Source organism: Ruditapes philippinarum, unplaced genomic scaffold (genome assembly GCF_026571515.1).
Source record: "Ruditapes philippinarum isolate M1 unplaced genomic scaffold, ASM2657151v2 ctg4767_1_1_1_1, whole genome shotgun sequence".
NCBI lineage: Eukaryota > Metazoa > Mollusca > Bivalvia > Venerida > Veneridae > Ruditapes > Ruditapes philippinarum.
The window spans coordinates 80038-95245 of NW_026855004.1; the positions used below are offsets into that span (position 1 = coordinate 80038).

At 34.5% G+C, this 15208-nt stretch overlaps 1 protein-coding gene across 1 annotated transcript in view; it reads left to right on the forward strand.

The window, feature by feature from the left end:
- The window catches only part of LOC132741791 (zinc finger ZZ-type and EF-hand domain-containing protein 1-like), a 100055-nt gene that overhangs the window by 72404 nt on the left and 12443 nt on the right, over nucleotides 1-15208 (forward strand). Inside the window, 15 exon segments of the mRNA XM_060730062.1 lie at nucleotides 278-419; nucleotides 1170-1221; nucleotides 1837-1994; nucleotides 4304-4525; nucleotides 5147-5224; nucleotides 5636-5757; nucleotides 8259-8329; nucleotides 8981-9062; nucleotides 9729-9829; nucleotides 10384-10501; nucleotides 10950-11003; nucleotides 12100-12231; nucleotides 12719-12830; nucleotides 13827-14014; nucleotides 14390-14653. Of these exon segments, the coding sequence (XP_060586045.1) occupies nucleotides 278-419; nucleotides 1170-1221; nucleotides 1837-1994; nucleotides 4304-4525; nucleotides 5147-5224; nucleotides 5636-5757; nucleotides 8259-8329; nucleotides 8981-9062; nucleotides 9729-9829; nucleotides 10384-10501; nucleotides 10950-11003; nucleotides 12100-12231; nucleotides 12719-12830; nucleotides 13827-14014; nucleotides 14390-14653 (1896 nt within the window).

The window sequence follows — 15208 nt, forward strand, 5'->3', positions numbered from 1 at the left end:
GTGAAGGTCACACATAAAGGTAAATTTCAGATGAAAATACAAAAATATGTATAGGGACCAACTTGCTTGCCTCACTCCTTATCAGCCGCATCTCCACCTAAAGCTTTTGTGACAGTTATATTTTGTGACAATGGTACCCTTGTGTTTACCAAACAAATTTTCTTGTTTGTTTATGTATGCTCTTCATTAACTAATCAGATATAAAATGAAATAAGCATCAAAGTAAGTTATTTAATGATAGGACATTAACCAAAACGTAATATATTAATATTTTCAGGCTGTACAGATGTTTATAGCAAGGTTCTGTGACCTACTTGAGGTAGAAGTGAATTGTGATGGCTGTAATGTTACTCTTCCAGGACGTAGATATAGATGTTTACATTGTATAGATATGGATCTATGTGCCACATGTTATGCTGGTAGGTATCTAGGTCAAATATGGTTGCTGTAATGTTTTAACATGCAACAAGAGAACATCCATGGATCTTTGTAAAACATGTTATGCTGGTAGGTTGCTGTAATATCACAGCCATGGAACTTTGTTACACATGGAAAGCCATGATTTTTTGGCAAATCATGGTTATTGGTAAATGTTAGAATAACATTAATCTGAAACTTTTTGGGAATTTTTCAAAAGCAAGCTGTTTCCTTAACCTGTTTTATTTTGCTGTTAGCAATTTTAACTGCAATATCGAGATTTATCTTCATTTTTTGAAGAACAAATCGAGCTATGCACTCACCCTGACATCAGCGTCATACATTTTGGTTAAATTTTTGTATGCAAGCTGATATCTCCAAAACAACTCAAGGGAATGGGTTGAAACTTCACACTATTATTTGAGAGGGTAAAAGATGGTCAATGACTCTAACGTAGATTTTAACAAAATTATTGTCCTTGGAAACTAACAAAATTCATTATTATCCAGGCTCCAGCAGTGAGAATAGTCAAGCATACTATATTTATACTTAGTTTTCATTTTCTATATGACAGTACATTGTACATCTTTTCTTTGTATGACAATACCACATAAGTAGATAAAAAATGAAGCTGGTATTATGATAAAAAATGGAAAACAAATATTTTTCAAAGACATTTATTTCTATTAAAATGTTTCATGATAAAAGTTCATGCATATATATATTTCATTAACATTAAATTCTATTTAAAGGTGGAGTAGAACCAGAGAAACATACAGATGAGCATGATATTATACACCTTGTGTAAGTTACCAGTTTAACGGCATGTTATATAGCATATAAGTATAAAGCCATGTCAGCTATTTATGTCACCAGTTTAAAGCATTGCCAATTCTTTATGGCACCAGTTTAAAGCCTTGCCAATTATTTATGGCACCAGTTTAAAAATTGCCAATTATTTATGTTACCATTTTAAAGCATTGCCAATTATTTATGTCACCAGTTTAGAGCATTGCAAAATATATATGACACTAGTTTAAAGCATTGCCAATTATTTTAAAGCATTGCCAATTATTTATGGCACCAGTTTAAAGCATTGCCAATTATTAATGGCACCAGTTTAAAGCATTGCCAATTATTAATGGCACCAGTTTAAAGCATTGCCAATTATTAATGACACCAGTTTAAAGCATTGCCAAATATTAATGGCACCAGTAAATGGCCATTTTAACTATTTCTGGCATCAGTATATAGCTATGTCAAGTAATTTTGGCACCCTTATATAGCCATGTCAACAAATAATGGCAATATTAAAGATATATAATTATGACTACTATATATGCCGTCTGAACTTTTTTCTGTTATTTTCATAGACCCTTTTTTTAAACTTAAAGAGTTAAACTAAATTTTCTATTTTAGGTACAAGTGCAACAAATGTCAGGCATTTATAGTTGGTACCAGGATGCATTGTAATGAATGTGAAGATTTTGACCTTTGCCTGGGCTGTCATATGAAGGGCAGCCTCCCCACTGGTCACTCTCCACAACATGCTATAACAAAGTTCTATCAGATGAAATGTAAGTATATGTATAATGGTGGAAATGTGTTTATCAGTAATGTCAAGTTGTTGATGTTGTTGTCTTGTAACTGCTTTTCCCATTGTTGCTTTTCTGTCAAAAAAAAAAAAGATAAAAAAAAAAGAAGATAAAATAAACTTTTATTCTTGAAAACTATACAATGTACAATTAATATGAAAGCATTAAAATTACCATGAAAGTTTAGGGATTACTCTTATTTATTTTATTTTTTTAGCTTTTTAGCTCACCTGAGCTTGCTCAGGGTGAGCTTTTAGGATCGGTGAATGTCCGTCGTCCGTCGTCCGTCGTCCGTCGTCCGTCGTCCGTCCGGCCGTCCACAATTACTTGTGAACACTCTAGCGGTCGCATTTTTGCCTCAATCATCATCAAACTTGGTCAGGATGCTTATCTAGTTGAAAGCTCGGATGAGTTCGAACATGGGTCATCTCGGATGAAAAACTAGGTCACAAGAGCTAAAAATAGAAAAACCTTGTGAACACTCTAGAGGTCACATTTTTGACCCAATCATCATCAAACTTGGTCAGGATGTTTGTCTAGGTGATAGCTTGGATGAGTTCGAACATGGGTCATCTCGGATGAAAAAGTAGGTCACAGGAGCTATAAATAGAAAAACCTTGTGAACACTCTAGTGGTCACATTTTTGAACCAATCATCATCAAACTTGGTCAGAATGCTTGTCTAGTCAATTGCTTGGATGAGTTCGAACATGGGTCATCTCTGATGAAAAACTAGGTCACAGGAGCTAAAAATAGAAAAACCTTGTGAACACTCTAGTGGTCACATTTTTGACCCAATCATCATCAAACTTTGTCAGGATGCTTGTTTAGATAATAGCTCGGATGAGTTCGAATATGGGTCATCTCGGATGAAAAACTAGGTCACCGGAGCTATAAATAGAAAAACCTTGTGAACACTCTAGTGGTCACATTTTTGCATCAATCATCATCAAACTTGGTCAGGATGCTTATCTAGTTGATAGCTTGGATGAGTTCGAACATGGGTCATCTCGGATGAAAAAGTAGGTCACCAGAGCTAAAAATAGAAAAACCTTGTTAACACTTTAGCGGTCACATTTTTGCATCAATCATCATCAAACTTGATCAAGATGCTTGTCTAGGTGATAGCTCGGATGAGTTCGAACATGGGTCATCTCGGATGAAAAACTAGGTCACAGGAGCTAAAAATAGAAAAACCTTGTTAACACTCTAGTGGTCACAATTTTGACTCAATTGTCATCAAACTTGGTCAGGAAACTTGTCTAGGTCATTGCTGGGAATAAATCGAACATGGGACATTTCGGATGAAAAACTAGGTCACAGGAGCTAAAAATAGAAAAAATCTTGTTAACACTCTAGTGGCTACTGTTGTGATCCAAATATTCTGTTAATTGGTCTGAAAGTTTGTTTTGATGATTTCTAAGTCAAGTTCTAACATGGGTCATCTTGGATGAAAAACTAGGTCACACCGCCCAAATATGGAAAAACCTTGTTAACATTCTAGTGGTCACATTTTCGACTCAATTATCATCAAACTTGGTCAGGATGTTTGTCTAGGTAATTGCTTGGATGAGTTCGAAATCGCATGTGAAACTAGGTCACCGGAGCTAAAAATAGAAAAATCTTGTTAACACTCTAGTTGCTACTGTTTTGATCCAAGTATCCTGGAAATTGGTCTGAAAGTTTGTTTTGATGATTTCTAGGTCAAGTTTGAATATGTGTCACCTGGGTAAAAAACTAGGTCGCACTGCTCAAATATGGATAATCCTTGTTAACACTGTAGTGGTCACATTTTTGACTCACCTGTCATGAGACTTGGTCAGAATGCTTGTCTAGGTAATTGTTTGGATGAGTTTGATAATTCAGGTGAGCGATCTAGGGCCATCATGGCCCTCTTGTTTATACTTTTTGGAGAAAAAGTTAAGCTATAAGGATTGCTGTGGCATAGTCGTCATGCAAAACTTAAATGTAGTCCATTGTTTAAACATTTTAAAAGTTATCAACATGAAACCTGGAATACGTGCTAATAAAATAATTCTGTAAGCAAAATTTTTTAGTTATGCCCCTTTTCAATTTAGAATTTTTAACAAAACACCCTTTTCAATTTAGAATTTTTAACAGACAAGTGTAAACAGGGCATGCTGTGCTGTTGTTTTCATGTGTTCTTAGTGAAAACCTCTATTTTATTATTGTGAATACCTTAAACTCCTAATGGTTTATTTTTAGATATGCATGCCAATACATGAAATACTAACAAAGGTATTTAATGTCTGTTTTTGTTTTGTTTTATAGTGAAAACATCTCAGGAGACAGATTCTCTGATTCAGGCATACATTCATCAACATGTGTGGATGTTGTTTACATTGTTGGCCATCTCTATGGGGGATATTATATATAACACGGAGAATGGTGTTGCCATGGACCATGATTACACTTCTTTGGCAACACATCTACAGAATCAGTGTATCTCTATAACAACACATTGTTTACAACAGGTTCCAGACGATGAGGATGGTAAAATTCTATATTTTTTTGAAAGGAAAAAAACAATTGCAGTTAAATGTACATTGCTATACAGTTTAATTTGTTGCTTTCTAAGATATAAAATTCTTTATTTTTAATATGTTTTATATGTTGCTTTAAATTTTTGTGAATTTAGTTTAAATTTTTCCTCAGTGAAAGTAATTATAAAGTGCAGTAAGAGGTCACTTGGGTCAAGGTCACTTTTTCTATAAAGAAAGATTTTTTTCTTCAGTTGCTCATACAGCCTTTGTATATTGACAAACATGCAGGTTTGGGGAGCATTCATCGCCTTAAGCTATATATGAGCAGCGTCATGACAAAACCAACATAATGCGTTTGCGACCAGCATGGATCCAGACCAGCCTGCGCATCCGCGCAGTCTGATCAGGATCCATGCTGTTCGCTTACCAACCCTATAACAAGTAGAGAAACTGATAGCGAACAGCATGGATCCTGATCAGACTGTGCGGATGCTCAGGCTGGTCTGGATCCATGCTGGTGGCAAACCCATTATGCTGGTTTTGTCGTGACACGGCTCATATCATGTTTCTATCATCAGATATTGTTTTCACTGATATAAGACATATCTACATTCTTAACATCTTTTTTCAGAGAATTTGAAGAGGCCTCTGCAAGCAAAAATCGAGGCATCAAATAATGCAGAGGTTAAATCCGATACTGAAGGAAAAGGTTTGTCATATTGATTCTCTCCCTTGATCAACAAGTTATTTTTGTAGTGTGTATGATGGCCTTGTGGTTAAAAGTGTCTGCCTTTCAGCTCAAAGATGGTTGGGTTGAGACTTACTTGGGCCACAACCATCTTTATGATGCAAAGAAACTTTGTTCACCAAATGAACTTTCTTCAACATCAATCTTAAATAATGATTAAGATACTGTCTCTACATGATTGCATTAAACTTGATAATTTTATATAGTGTTTCATAATTGCTTTCTCAAATGTCTTAAATTAGATTGAAATTTTGGATTTGTTTTGTTAAAAAAAAAATTGTTTCCATACTTAGTTTTAGGACAATTATGTTTTCAAGGTCAACAGGTCATATTTTATAGTTAAATATAAAAGTTATATTGCTTCAATTGTAGAGAAAGCAGTGAATTTGTTTGAGGATAGAACTGTTGAGACAAGACAAGAAGAGGCTTTCTCCATTCACTCCCAGGAAAGATTCATGGGGCTACTGGGTGCCATGATTCCTCATGATGCAAATGTAAGTTAATCTAACTGCTAAAATGAATAATTCATGGGGCTACTGGGTGCCATGATTCCTCATGATGCAAACGTAAGTTAATCTAACTGCTAAAAGGAAAGAGTCATGGGGCTACTGGGTGCCATGATTCCTCATGATGCAAACGTAAGTTAATCTAACTGCTAAAAGGAAAGATTCATGGGGCTACTGGGTGCTATGATTCCTCATGATGCAAAGGTAAGTTAATCTAACTGCTAAAAGGAATAATTCATGGGACAACTGGGTGCCATGATTCCTCATGATGCAAAGGTAAGTTAATCTAACTGCTAAAAGGAATAATTCATGGGACTACTGGGTGCCATGATTCCTCATGATGCAAACATAAGTTAATCTAACTGCTAAAAGGAATAGTTCATGGGGCTACTGGGTGCCATAATTCCTCATGATGCAAACGTAAGTTAATCTAACTGCTAAAAGGAATAATTCATGGGACAACTGGAAGCCATGATTCCTCATGATGCAAAGGAAAGTTAATCTAACTGCTAAAAGGAATAATTCATGGGGCTACTGGGTGCCATGATTCCTCATGATGCAAACATAAGTTAATCTAACTGCTAATAGGAATAATTCATGGGGCTACTGGGTGCCATGATTCCTCATGATGCAAATGTAAGTTAATCTAACTGCTAAAAGGAAAGATTCATGGGTCTACTGGGTGCCATGATTCCTCATGATGCGAACGTTAGTTAATCTAACTGCTAAAAGGAATAATTCATGGGGCTACTGGGTGTCATGATTCCTCATGATGCAAACGTAAGTTAATCAAACTGCTATGAGGAATAATTCATGGGGCTAATGGGTGCCATGATTCCCCATGATGCAAACGTAAGTTAATCTAACTGCTAAAAGGAATAATTCATGGGGCTACTGGGTGCCATGATTCCCCATGATGCAAAACGTAAGTTAATCTAACTGCTAAAAGGAATAATTCATGGGTCTACTGGGTGCCATGATTCCCCATGATGCAAACGTAAGTTTATCTAACTGCTAAAAGGAAAGATTCATGTGGCTACGGGGTGCCACGATTCCTCATAATTTAAACGTATGTTAATCTAACTGCTAAAAGGAAAGAGTCATGGGGCTACTGGGTGCCATGATTCCCCATGATGCAAATGTAAGTTAATCGAATAATTCATGGGGCTACTGGGTGCCATGATTCCTCATGATGCAAACGTAAGTTAATCTATTTGCTAAAAGGAATATTTCGTGCCATGATTCCTCATGATGCAAACGTAAGTTAATCTAACTGCTAAAAGGAATAATTCATGGGGCTACTGGGAGCCATGATTCCTCATGATGCAAACGTAAGTTAATCTAACTGCTAAAAGGAATAATTCATGGGCTACTGGGTGCCATGATTCCTCATGATGCAAACGTAAGTTAATCTGACTGCTAAAAGGAATAATTCATGGGGCTACTGGGTGCCATGATTCCTTGTGATGCAAATGTAAGTTAATCTAACTGCTAAAAGGAATAATTCATGGGGCTACTGGGAGCCATGATTCCTCATGATGCAAACATAAGTTAATCTAACTGCTAAAAGGAATAATTCATGGGGCTACTGGGTGCCATGATTCCTCATGATGCAAATGTAAGTTAATCTAACTGCTAAAAGAAATAATTTATGGGTCTACTGGGTGCCATGATTCCTCATGATGCAAACGTAAGATAATGTATAAAAGAAGATTTTTATGGAGAAATTGGATGCAGTGATGAATTTAAAAGCTTTATCATATTGTAAAGAAAAGAGATATTCAATGTTACTGTGTACATTGATTCCCTATTATGGATGCATTACTTTCATTTAATCATTAACCTGCTGGAACCAAAAGTGAATAACCTTTACCAACAGTATAGGGCCAGGTCAGTCTGCACAGCCCTGTAGTGTAACCTGGCTCTATACTGTTGGATGACCAACTTAAAATTTTTATCTCAATATCCCCAAAGTTTATAATTGGCCATTCCATTAATGGAAGCAGGACAAGTCCATGTTAGAAATTCAGCACATTAAGGGCTCTAAATTCCAGACAGTTTTGGTTGGGAGAAAAATGTGTTGGTTTTTTATGAAGCAAACTTACAATTCCCAATAATTTTCAAAATTATTTACATGTAATTTACATGTATGTTTTCTTGCTTGGAAACAGTGTTTAGTTGAAATTTCTTTTATTTTCCTTCCAGCAACATTACAGATACATTTTGTATTACGTTCCCCTCTCTCATTCCTAGCAAAAACAAACTAAAACCACCTATAAACCCCCTCAGAGACATGGAAGTTAAGAAATAATTAAGCCTTAATCTAGTTTATCAGTTGTTTCTGCTTATTTTAGACAATTACTGATTTTATGAAAAATATGTATCAACCAATCCTGTTACTATCTTCTTTAGATGTTGAAATTTATTGTATAGATTGCCAATACTTGATTGATTTATTTATTATTCCCATTGTAATTTCTCTTTTCCAGGCTGGGCCCAGTGGATCTAGTTTCAATTTTATGACGCAAGAATTTCTGAAGCTGCTGTTTAAAATTTCAAGGTAATTTTTATCTGTTTGTTATTTTTATCAATTTGAGATACCAGTCACCAGAAAAAAATGTATCATCACAAGGATCCTTGTAGCATTTCAAGGTAAAAAAAAAATTAAACAATTAAATGGCTTTCTTCCATAACAATATGAAAATAAGTTCTTGGATTCACATAATTTTCCCCTTTAAAAGAGTTTATATATGTACATGTAAAATATCAATCAGATTGTTCTGTGTGTGTGGTTTAGTGGTTAAGGTTGTTGACTTCAAACCATTTGCCTCTCACCATTGTGGATTCAAATCCCACCAGGAACTTCGAATCTGTTCATATGAGGAATTAAGCTATCAAGCTAATTTACGGAACGTCGGTGGTTCTACTCAGGTGCCCATTCGTGCCTGAAATAATGCATAGAGTGGCACCTGTGGTCTTCCTCCACAAGTAAAGTTGGAAAGTTGCCTTATGACCTTGACGGTGTTGGTGTGACGTAAAAGGAACAAAAAATATCAGATATCAGATGAGCTAGTGTTTACTGTGTCTTTTCACAGAACAGAGATAGTGGGTTAAAACTCTAATGTAATCGTGGCCATGTTTCCTCATATTTTATTGACATCATTGTTGCTAGTGTACTAATGTATATTGAGTATATTTGATGTTATTGTAGAGGTCAGAGCGGTCATGAAGTAAACACCAGACATCTTGCCATGGGTTTGTTGGGATTGTTACTGACTAAATGTCCGGTCAAGGTAATTGGTTTAAACATATTTATTTGATATATTTACATTTTGCGTAATGAACGATATTTACACAATACATTTTGGGATTGGGTAGTAAGCTATGACAGCTTATGAGTGTCCTCTCCTAGTCAAGATAATTATATCTCAAAGTGGTACTGTATTGATGTTTTAGTAAAGACATGACTGCTATGAGTTTGTATCTCATTTGTGACTTGTATTTTTGTATGTTGAAACTATTCAGCTGTACAGAAGGTCTGTGTTGCCACGTGTATGCCTGTTTTATCGCATAGAAAAATATGGGACCTTCATTAGATTTATATTCAGAGTCATTGCATGACCTTTAAAGTGTGACTTTAAACATGACCTAAGTAAACTTCTCCTTTATAATGTATTTATCTATTTGTTAAAGATGGTATTAACCCTTAACATGCTGAGTATTTCAAATGGACTTTGATTTTTGAGACTGTCCATTATCAATTTGAGGGATATCAATTTGAATATTTAAAGTTTGTCAGCCAACAGTATAGAGCCTGGTCAGACTGCATGGGTGTGCAGACTGGCCTGGCTCTATACTGGTTGCAAAGGCTTAACGCTTTGGTTTCCAGCACTTGAAGGGTTAATAATCAAAAGTCCTACTTGTAGAAAGCAAATTATATTTATCATTTGGTATTACAGGTAGCAGACAGCTCAGTGGACAGGGAGGTTACCAGTGGTGAAATGGAGGGATACAGTACCATCAAATATCTGTTTACATTTGGAGCCTCTTGTCTAGAAAAGTGAGCATTCATCTACTGAATTTTTAAATTATTTCAGCTTGTTTTATTTATTAAAGTTGGTTATGCTGATAGTATTGCAAATGAGTCTTGTATAATTTGTTTTAAAGCTTTATGCATCCAGATGAGCAAAAATATTTCAATAAAATCAAAATTTGAGCAAAATGTAAAAAAAAAAAGATTCAGGATTCAAATAATAATTAACATATTGTTGCTAGGATACATAAATATTATTACAATATTTCAGGTCTGGTTTAGAATGGTCATGCTCTGTTGCTAGGATACATTAATATTATTACAATATTTCAGGTCTGGATTAGAATGGTCATGCTCTGTTGCTAGGATACATTAATATTATTACAATATTTCAGGTCTGGATTAGAATGGTCATGCTCTGTTGCTAGGATACATTAATATAATTACAATATTTCAGGTCTGGATTAGAATGGTCATGCTCTGTTGCTAGGATACATTAATATTTTTACAATATTTCAGGTCTGGATTAGAATGGTCATGCTCTGTTGCTAGGATACATTAATAGAATTACAATATTTCAGATCTGGTTTAGAATGGTCATGCTCTGTTGCTAGGATACTCCAAAGATTATATAACTCCCGTGAATGGAAACTTGTGCTACACCATCATCTTACGGAATGTGTACAGAATATTGCCAAGGTAAATATACTACAACATTTATTTTAAAGATGATTTTGTAGTTACTGATATATATTTGTTGGGGTTGGGATACTTCTGAAAGGATAGAAACAAGAAATAAAGGGGAACAAATGCATTACATTTCAAATGAAAATTAATCTCAATGCAGCATCATCTTGTGATGTAGATGCCAACACTTAAAGTGCCAAAAATTTTAGTTGCAACATTTATGTGAACTTTTCTGCTCATGTAGAAATATTGTCAAGATTAAAGATAAAGTTTACCTTATACAAAAGAGAATGAGATCAAGACATGAAATCTTTTTTAATCTGTTTTAGAATTTTAGTTAAAATTTTTTACAAACAGATTCACACCATTGAAGTTTTTTTACTTTATACATGTAGTTATTTATAAGAAATAAATGTAAATCATTTAGCTGTTATAGTAAACATATTATTCTTCATTTCAGAAACCAGAGCTGTCTTCAATTTTTGCAATGTTTGTAATGGCTGGTTTTCCTGAGGTATTTGTAACATTATATGGCTAATAAACAGTAGTTTCTTTTCTTTACTCTGCTGGTAAAATGTGTTTTAATATGAAGTATTTTCATTTGTTGTATTTGACTCTGTGGTTATAATTATCGTAATGGTGTACTGGTCATAATTATTTTTCTACACAATTGTTTTTTCAGTTGAGCATATTTAGTTGCTGGTTGATTTGTCCATAATTAATTACCATTTCTTATAACACCTGTAACATTTGGCTCATATTTTAGATATTGGAGCCACGTCATGACAAAACCAACGTAATGCGTTTGCGACCAGCATGGATCTAGACCAGCCTGTGTATCCGCGCAGTCTGATCAGGATCTATGCTGTTAGCTTACAAACCCTATTACAAGTAGAGAAACTGATAGCGAACAGCATGGGTCCTGATCAGACTGCGCAAATGCACAGGCTGGTCTGGATCCATGCTGGTCGCAAACCCGCTATGCTGGCTTTGTCATGACGCGGCTCATTTGATGTTTTAGATATTTAATAGGGATTTTTAACCTTTCATGTACTCTGAATGAGTTTCATCTCGGTTGGGTCAAGGTCATAGTCACTTAGTCTTAAAATATATTGTCTACTTGCTCTCATTATAAGTACAGAATTTATTTTAGTTTTATTTTGTAAGAAACTATAATTATAGTTTGATTTTGTAAGAAACAAACGTAATAACGATATAGCTGGAACCAACCAGTGCTAAGCAATTAGTGTTAAGTTTCTTGCTCAAGATAACAATGGCTTTCCCTTGACAGGGTTTTGAACCCACTCAGCCAGCAATCTTTAGTTTACTAGTCTGACACATTAATAGCTTGACCAGTTAGCCTCTTAGCTTTGTTTGAAGCAACATCATTTACATCAGGCTGACTGTTATTCTTGTTAAATGGTTATTTGTTTCACCTGACATGGTTTTTTCTAGATAGCATATTTAAAATTGGTGGTTCTTTTATGGTTCCAGCTTCTGTCAGAAATAATGGGGTGTAACAAAGATCTTCCTTTACCTATAAAACTTAACGTACAATTGTAACATAATGGGTTTACATAACAACAAAACATATTTCCTGTATATTGTAGGTTTTGACAACTGGAACACTGGTGATGTATAATCATACAGGAATGGATAATAAAAGAGGTGTGGTTCTTAAACACTACCCAGATAAACATACTACCCTGCTTGTAGATGTCAAAACAAGGAAGAGACATACTGTATGTATAATTTTATATATTACTTTATTTGTTAACATTATTACATTGTTTAAAAAAAATAAGACAATTTTTTATATTCATATGTTTCTTTGATTTACATGTAAAAATATATATAAAGGATATTGCATGAGTGTAGGTTTAATACTAAATTTATTGAATGAGTTGAATGAAATCATATTATGCGAGCCTCTGGTTCAATAAATTTAGTATTGAATCTACACAAATATAATATTCTATTTATCACTTATTTAAAATAAGAACGGTTAACTGTTAAAGAGTCATTTTTCATTGACACACCTATGGTGTAACACTAACATTAGCGCGCTTTAATGCTATGTTTATGTATAGCACAAATGATGTCATGTCAAAGTGTTATTACACTAGTGTGATATCGTTTTTATTAAATGGTTTTATTACACTCCTGCGTCGCAATTTGTGATGAAGCATTTTCTTACCTATGTATATTGAATTTTTCTTTTGTATTCAGGTACCAGACAAGTATATAGACTGTGTATCAATGACTACAGAGGTCTGGGACTCTACAAATATTGTTGAGTTTGTTGATATTGTCAAAGATATTGTGGAAAGGAAAAGTTCTGGTAAATATAATATATCATTACAGTTGAGACAGTTCATGCTGTCAATCTGTCAATAATACATACATGTGAACTCTCCCACTTTTAGCGGGAGACTCCCACTTTCTGCAGCCATATTTTCAAAGATTTTTCTTAAAATAAGGTGTATTTTCACAAATTAAAGAAATCTACCTATTTTTGAAGTCAGACTCTCCTTCTTTGTTTATTGCAAATTCTAAAATCTCCCTCTTTTTGAAGAAAAATCTCCCTCTTGATCATCGAAAAAAGCTCACATGTATGAAAATATCACAGGCATTAGTTATATCACAATAATCACAATATTTATGATTTCACAGTGACAACATTCATGTTTTCTCAGTCATGATATTCATGTTATCACAGTCATTCGTGAAATCATAGTCATAATATTTGTGAAATTTATTTCAAGTTCAGTGTAAAGATTTTATTCTGTCTTATTTTCAAAACAGAAAGCTGTCATGTTGAAGAAAATGAAGTTCAACAAAGGTCCATTATACATTTGTAATAAATAAAGTAAAATGAGACTGGGTAACATAGCTTCACTGATTATATGAATATTTCAATTGATTTGTTCACTATAACAGAGAATGTTGATATGATTAATCCATTATTACAGAGAAATTATGTCAAGTAATGTTTCACCAGTTCTCTCTAATGGAATTATAAATGAGCAACGTCATGACAAAACCAACATAGTGCGTTTGCGACCATCATGGATCCAGACCAGCCTGCGCATCCGGGCAGTCTGATCAGGATCCATGCTGTTCGCTTACAAGTAGAGAAACTGATAGCGAACAGCATGGATCCTGATCAGACTGGGCGGATGTGCATGCTGGTCTGGATCCATGCTGGTCGAAACCCATTATGTTGGTTTTGTCGTGACGCAGCTCAAATTTGATTGATTTTCATCAGAAAATAACATGGTTACTGTCGGGGAAACATTAATCTGAATAAAATGAAGTATGTGACATGTTTTTACAGAGACTGTTGAAAATGTAGAGAATTTGTGGGTGTTGTCGCTGGCTTTGAAACTTCTACATAACAGTTTACAGAGTGCCAGTAATTGTTGTATAAATGAGTTATACGCCCCTGACTTTATACAATGTCTTGTTTCCACGGCAAGTAAGGGGACGGGATTTAGTCAACAGTGGTTACTGAAAGATTTGGAGGTAAATTTGTTAATGGTTTAGATATTGTGATGCTTTTACACAAAAATTGGCATCTGACGATACATTTTAAAAAAGGATAATTTGAGCATAATTAAGTTGTATTTATATAGGCTAAACTTAAGTGAAAAACTTGTATTTTATAAATATTTAAGTGCTTATAATTGAACAAAGGTGCTGTACGTTCCCCATTACTCAATTTTAATACATAATTATTATTTAAAAAAATACTCAAGTAACATTGTAATGGGAGTAAAAATGTAATGGCAAACAAATTAAAATAACCATATGGTGCATAACATTTATATAAACTTAATGTTCATGAACTAATATCACTATAGTTTTGAGCAGAGATTATAATTTTTCTGTAATCCCCAGGTACTATCTCTGATGTTGTATACACACGAGGGCTGTACGACTACTGTAAAGAAAGCACCTGCCTCTGTGAACGAGTTACAAAATAAACTCAAGGAAGCGATCAAGAACTCCAAATCTCTGAGTAAAGACGAAGATTCGGACAGTGACGAGAGTCTGATAAGTGACTCGTCATCGTCAGTGTCGTCTGGTAACACGGAGATAAACATCGTTGATGAGCTGGACATGTTCCACGAACTTGATGAGAAAACACAACTCATGTTTAGAGTATGTACATTTGTTTTGTCTTTAAAATTCTTGTGGTGTACTAGCAGTGATGTTTATGTCACCAATATAGAGTATAGATAAACACCCACAAATTGTCTTCACTTGCTTTGTTGAAACATTATGTAAACAAATAGAAATTCAAATGATGTGATCCAATATGTGTTTTGTTGTGGAGCTGCAGCCCAGATCATTAGCTTCTGCTTAACTGAGGTCAATAATTTTTGTCAACCTGCACAATTTCTTAAATGGACTGATGCAGCTTTTATTTATGGAACTGTATATTATCAAGTTTAGAGATATCAAGGTGACAATTTAGTCAGTCTGTCAACAGTATACGACCTGGCTCTGTACTGAGGGCAAAGGTTAATCACTTTTAGTTCCAGCAGGTTATAGGTTAATATGACACATGGTAAATATGTAAGCCTGTCTACTTGAAAACTTAAAATACACTTTGTAAGAACAACTTTCACAATCAAACCTAAATAGCCAGTCTACTTGAAGACCAGTAATATACTTTGTTAGAACAACTTTCACAACTAAACTTAGATAGATATG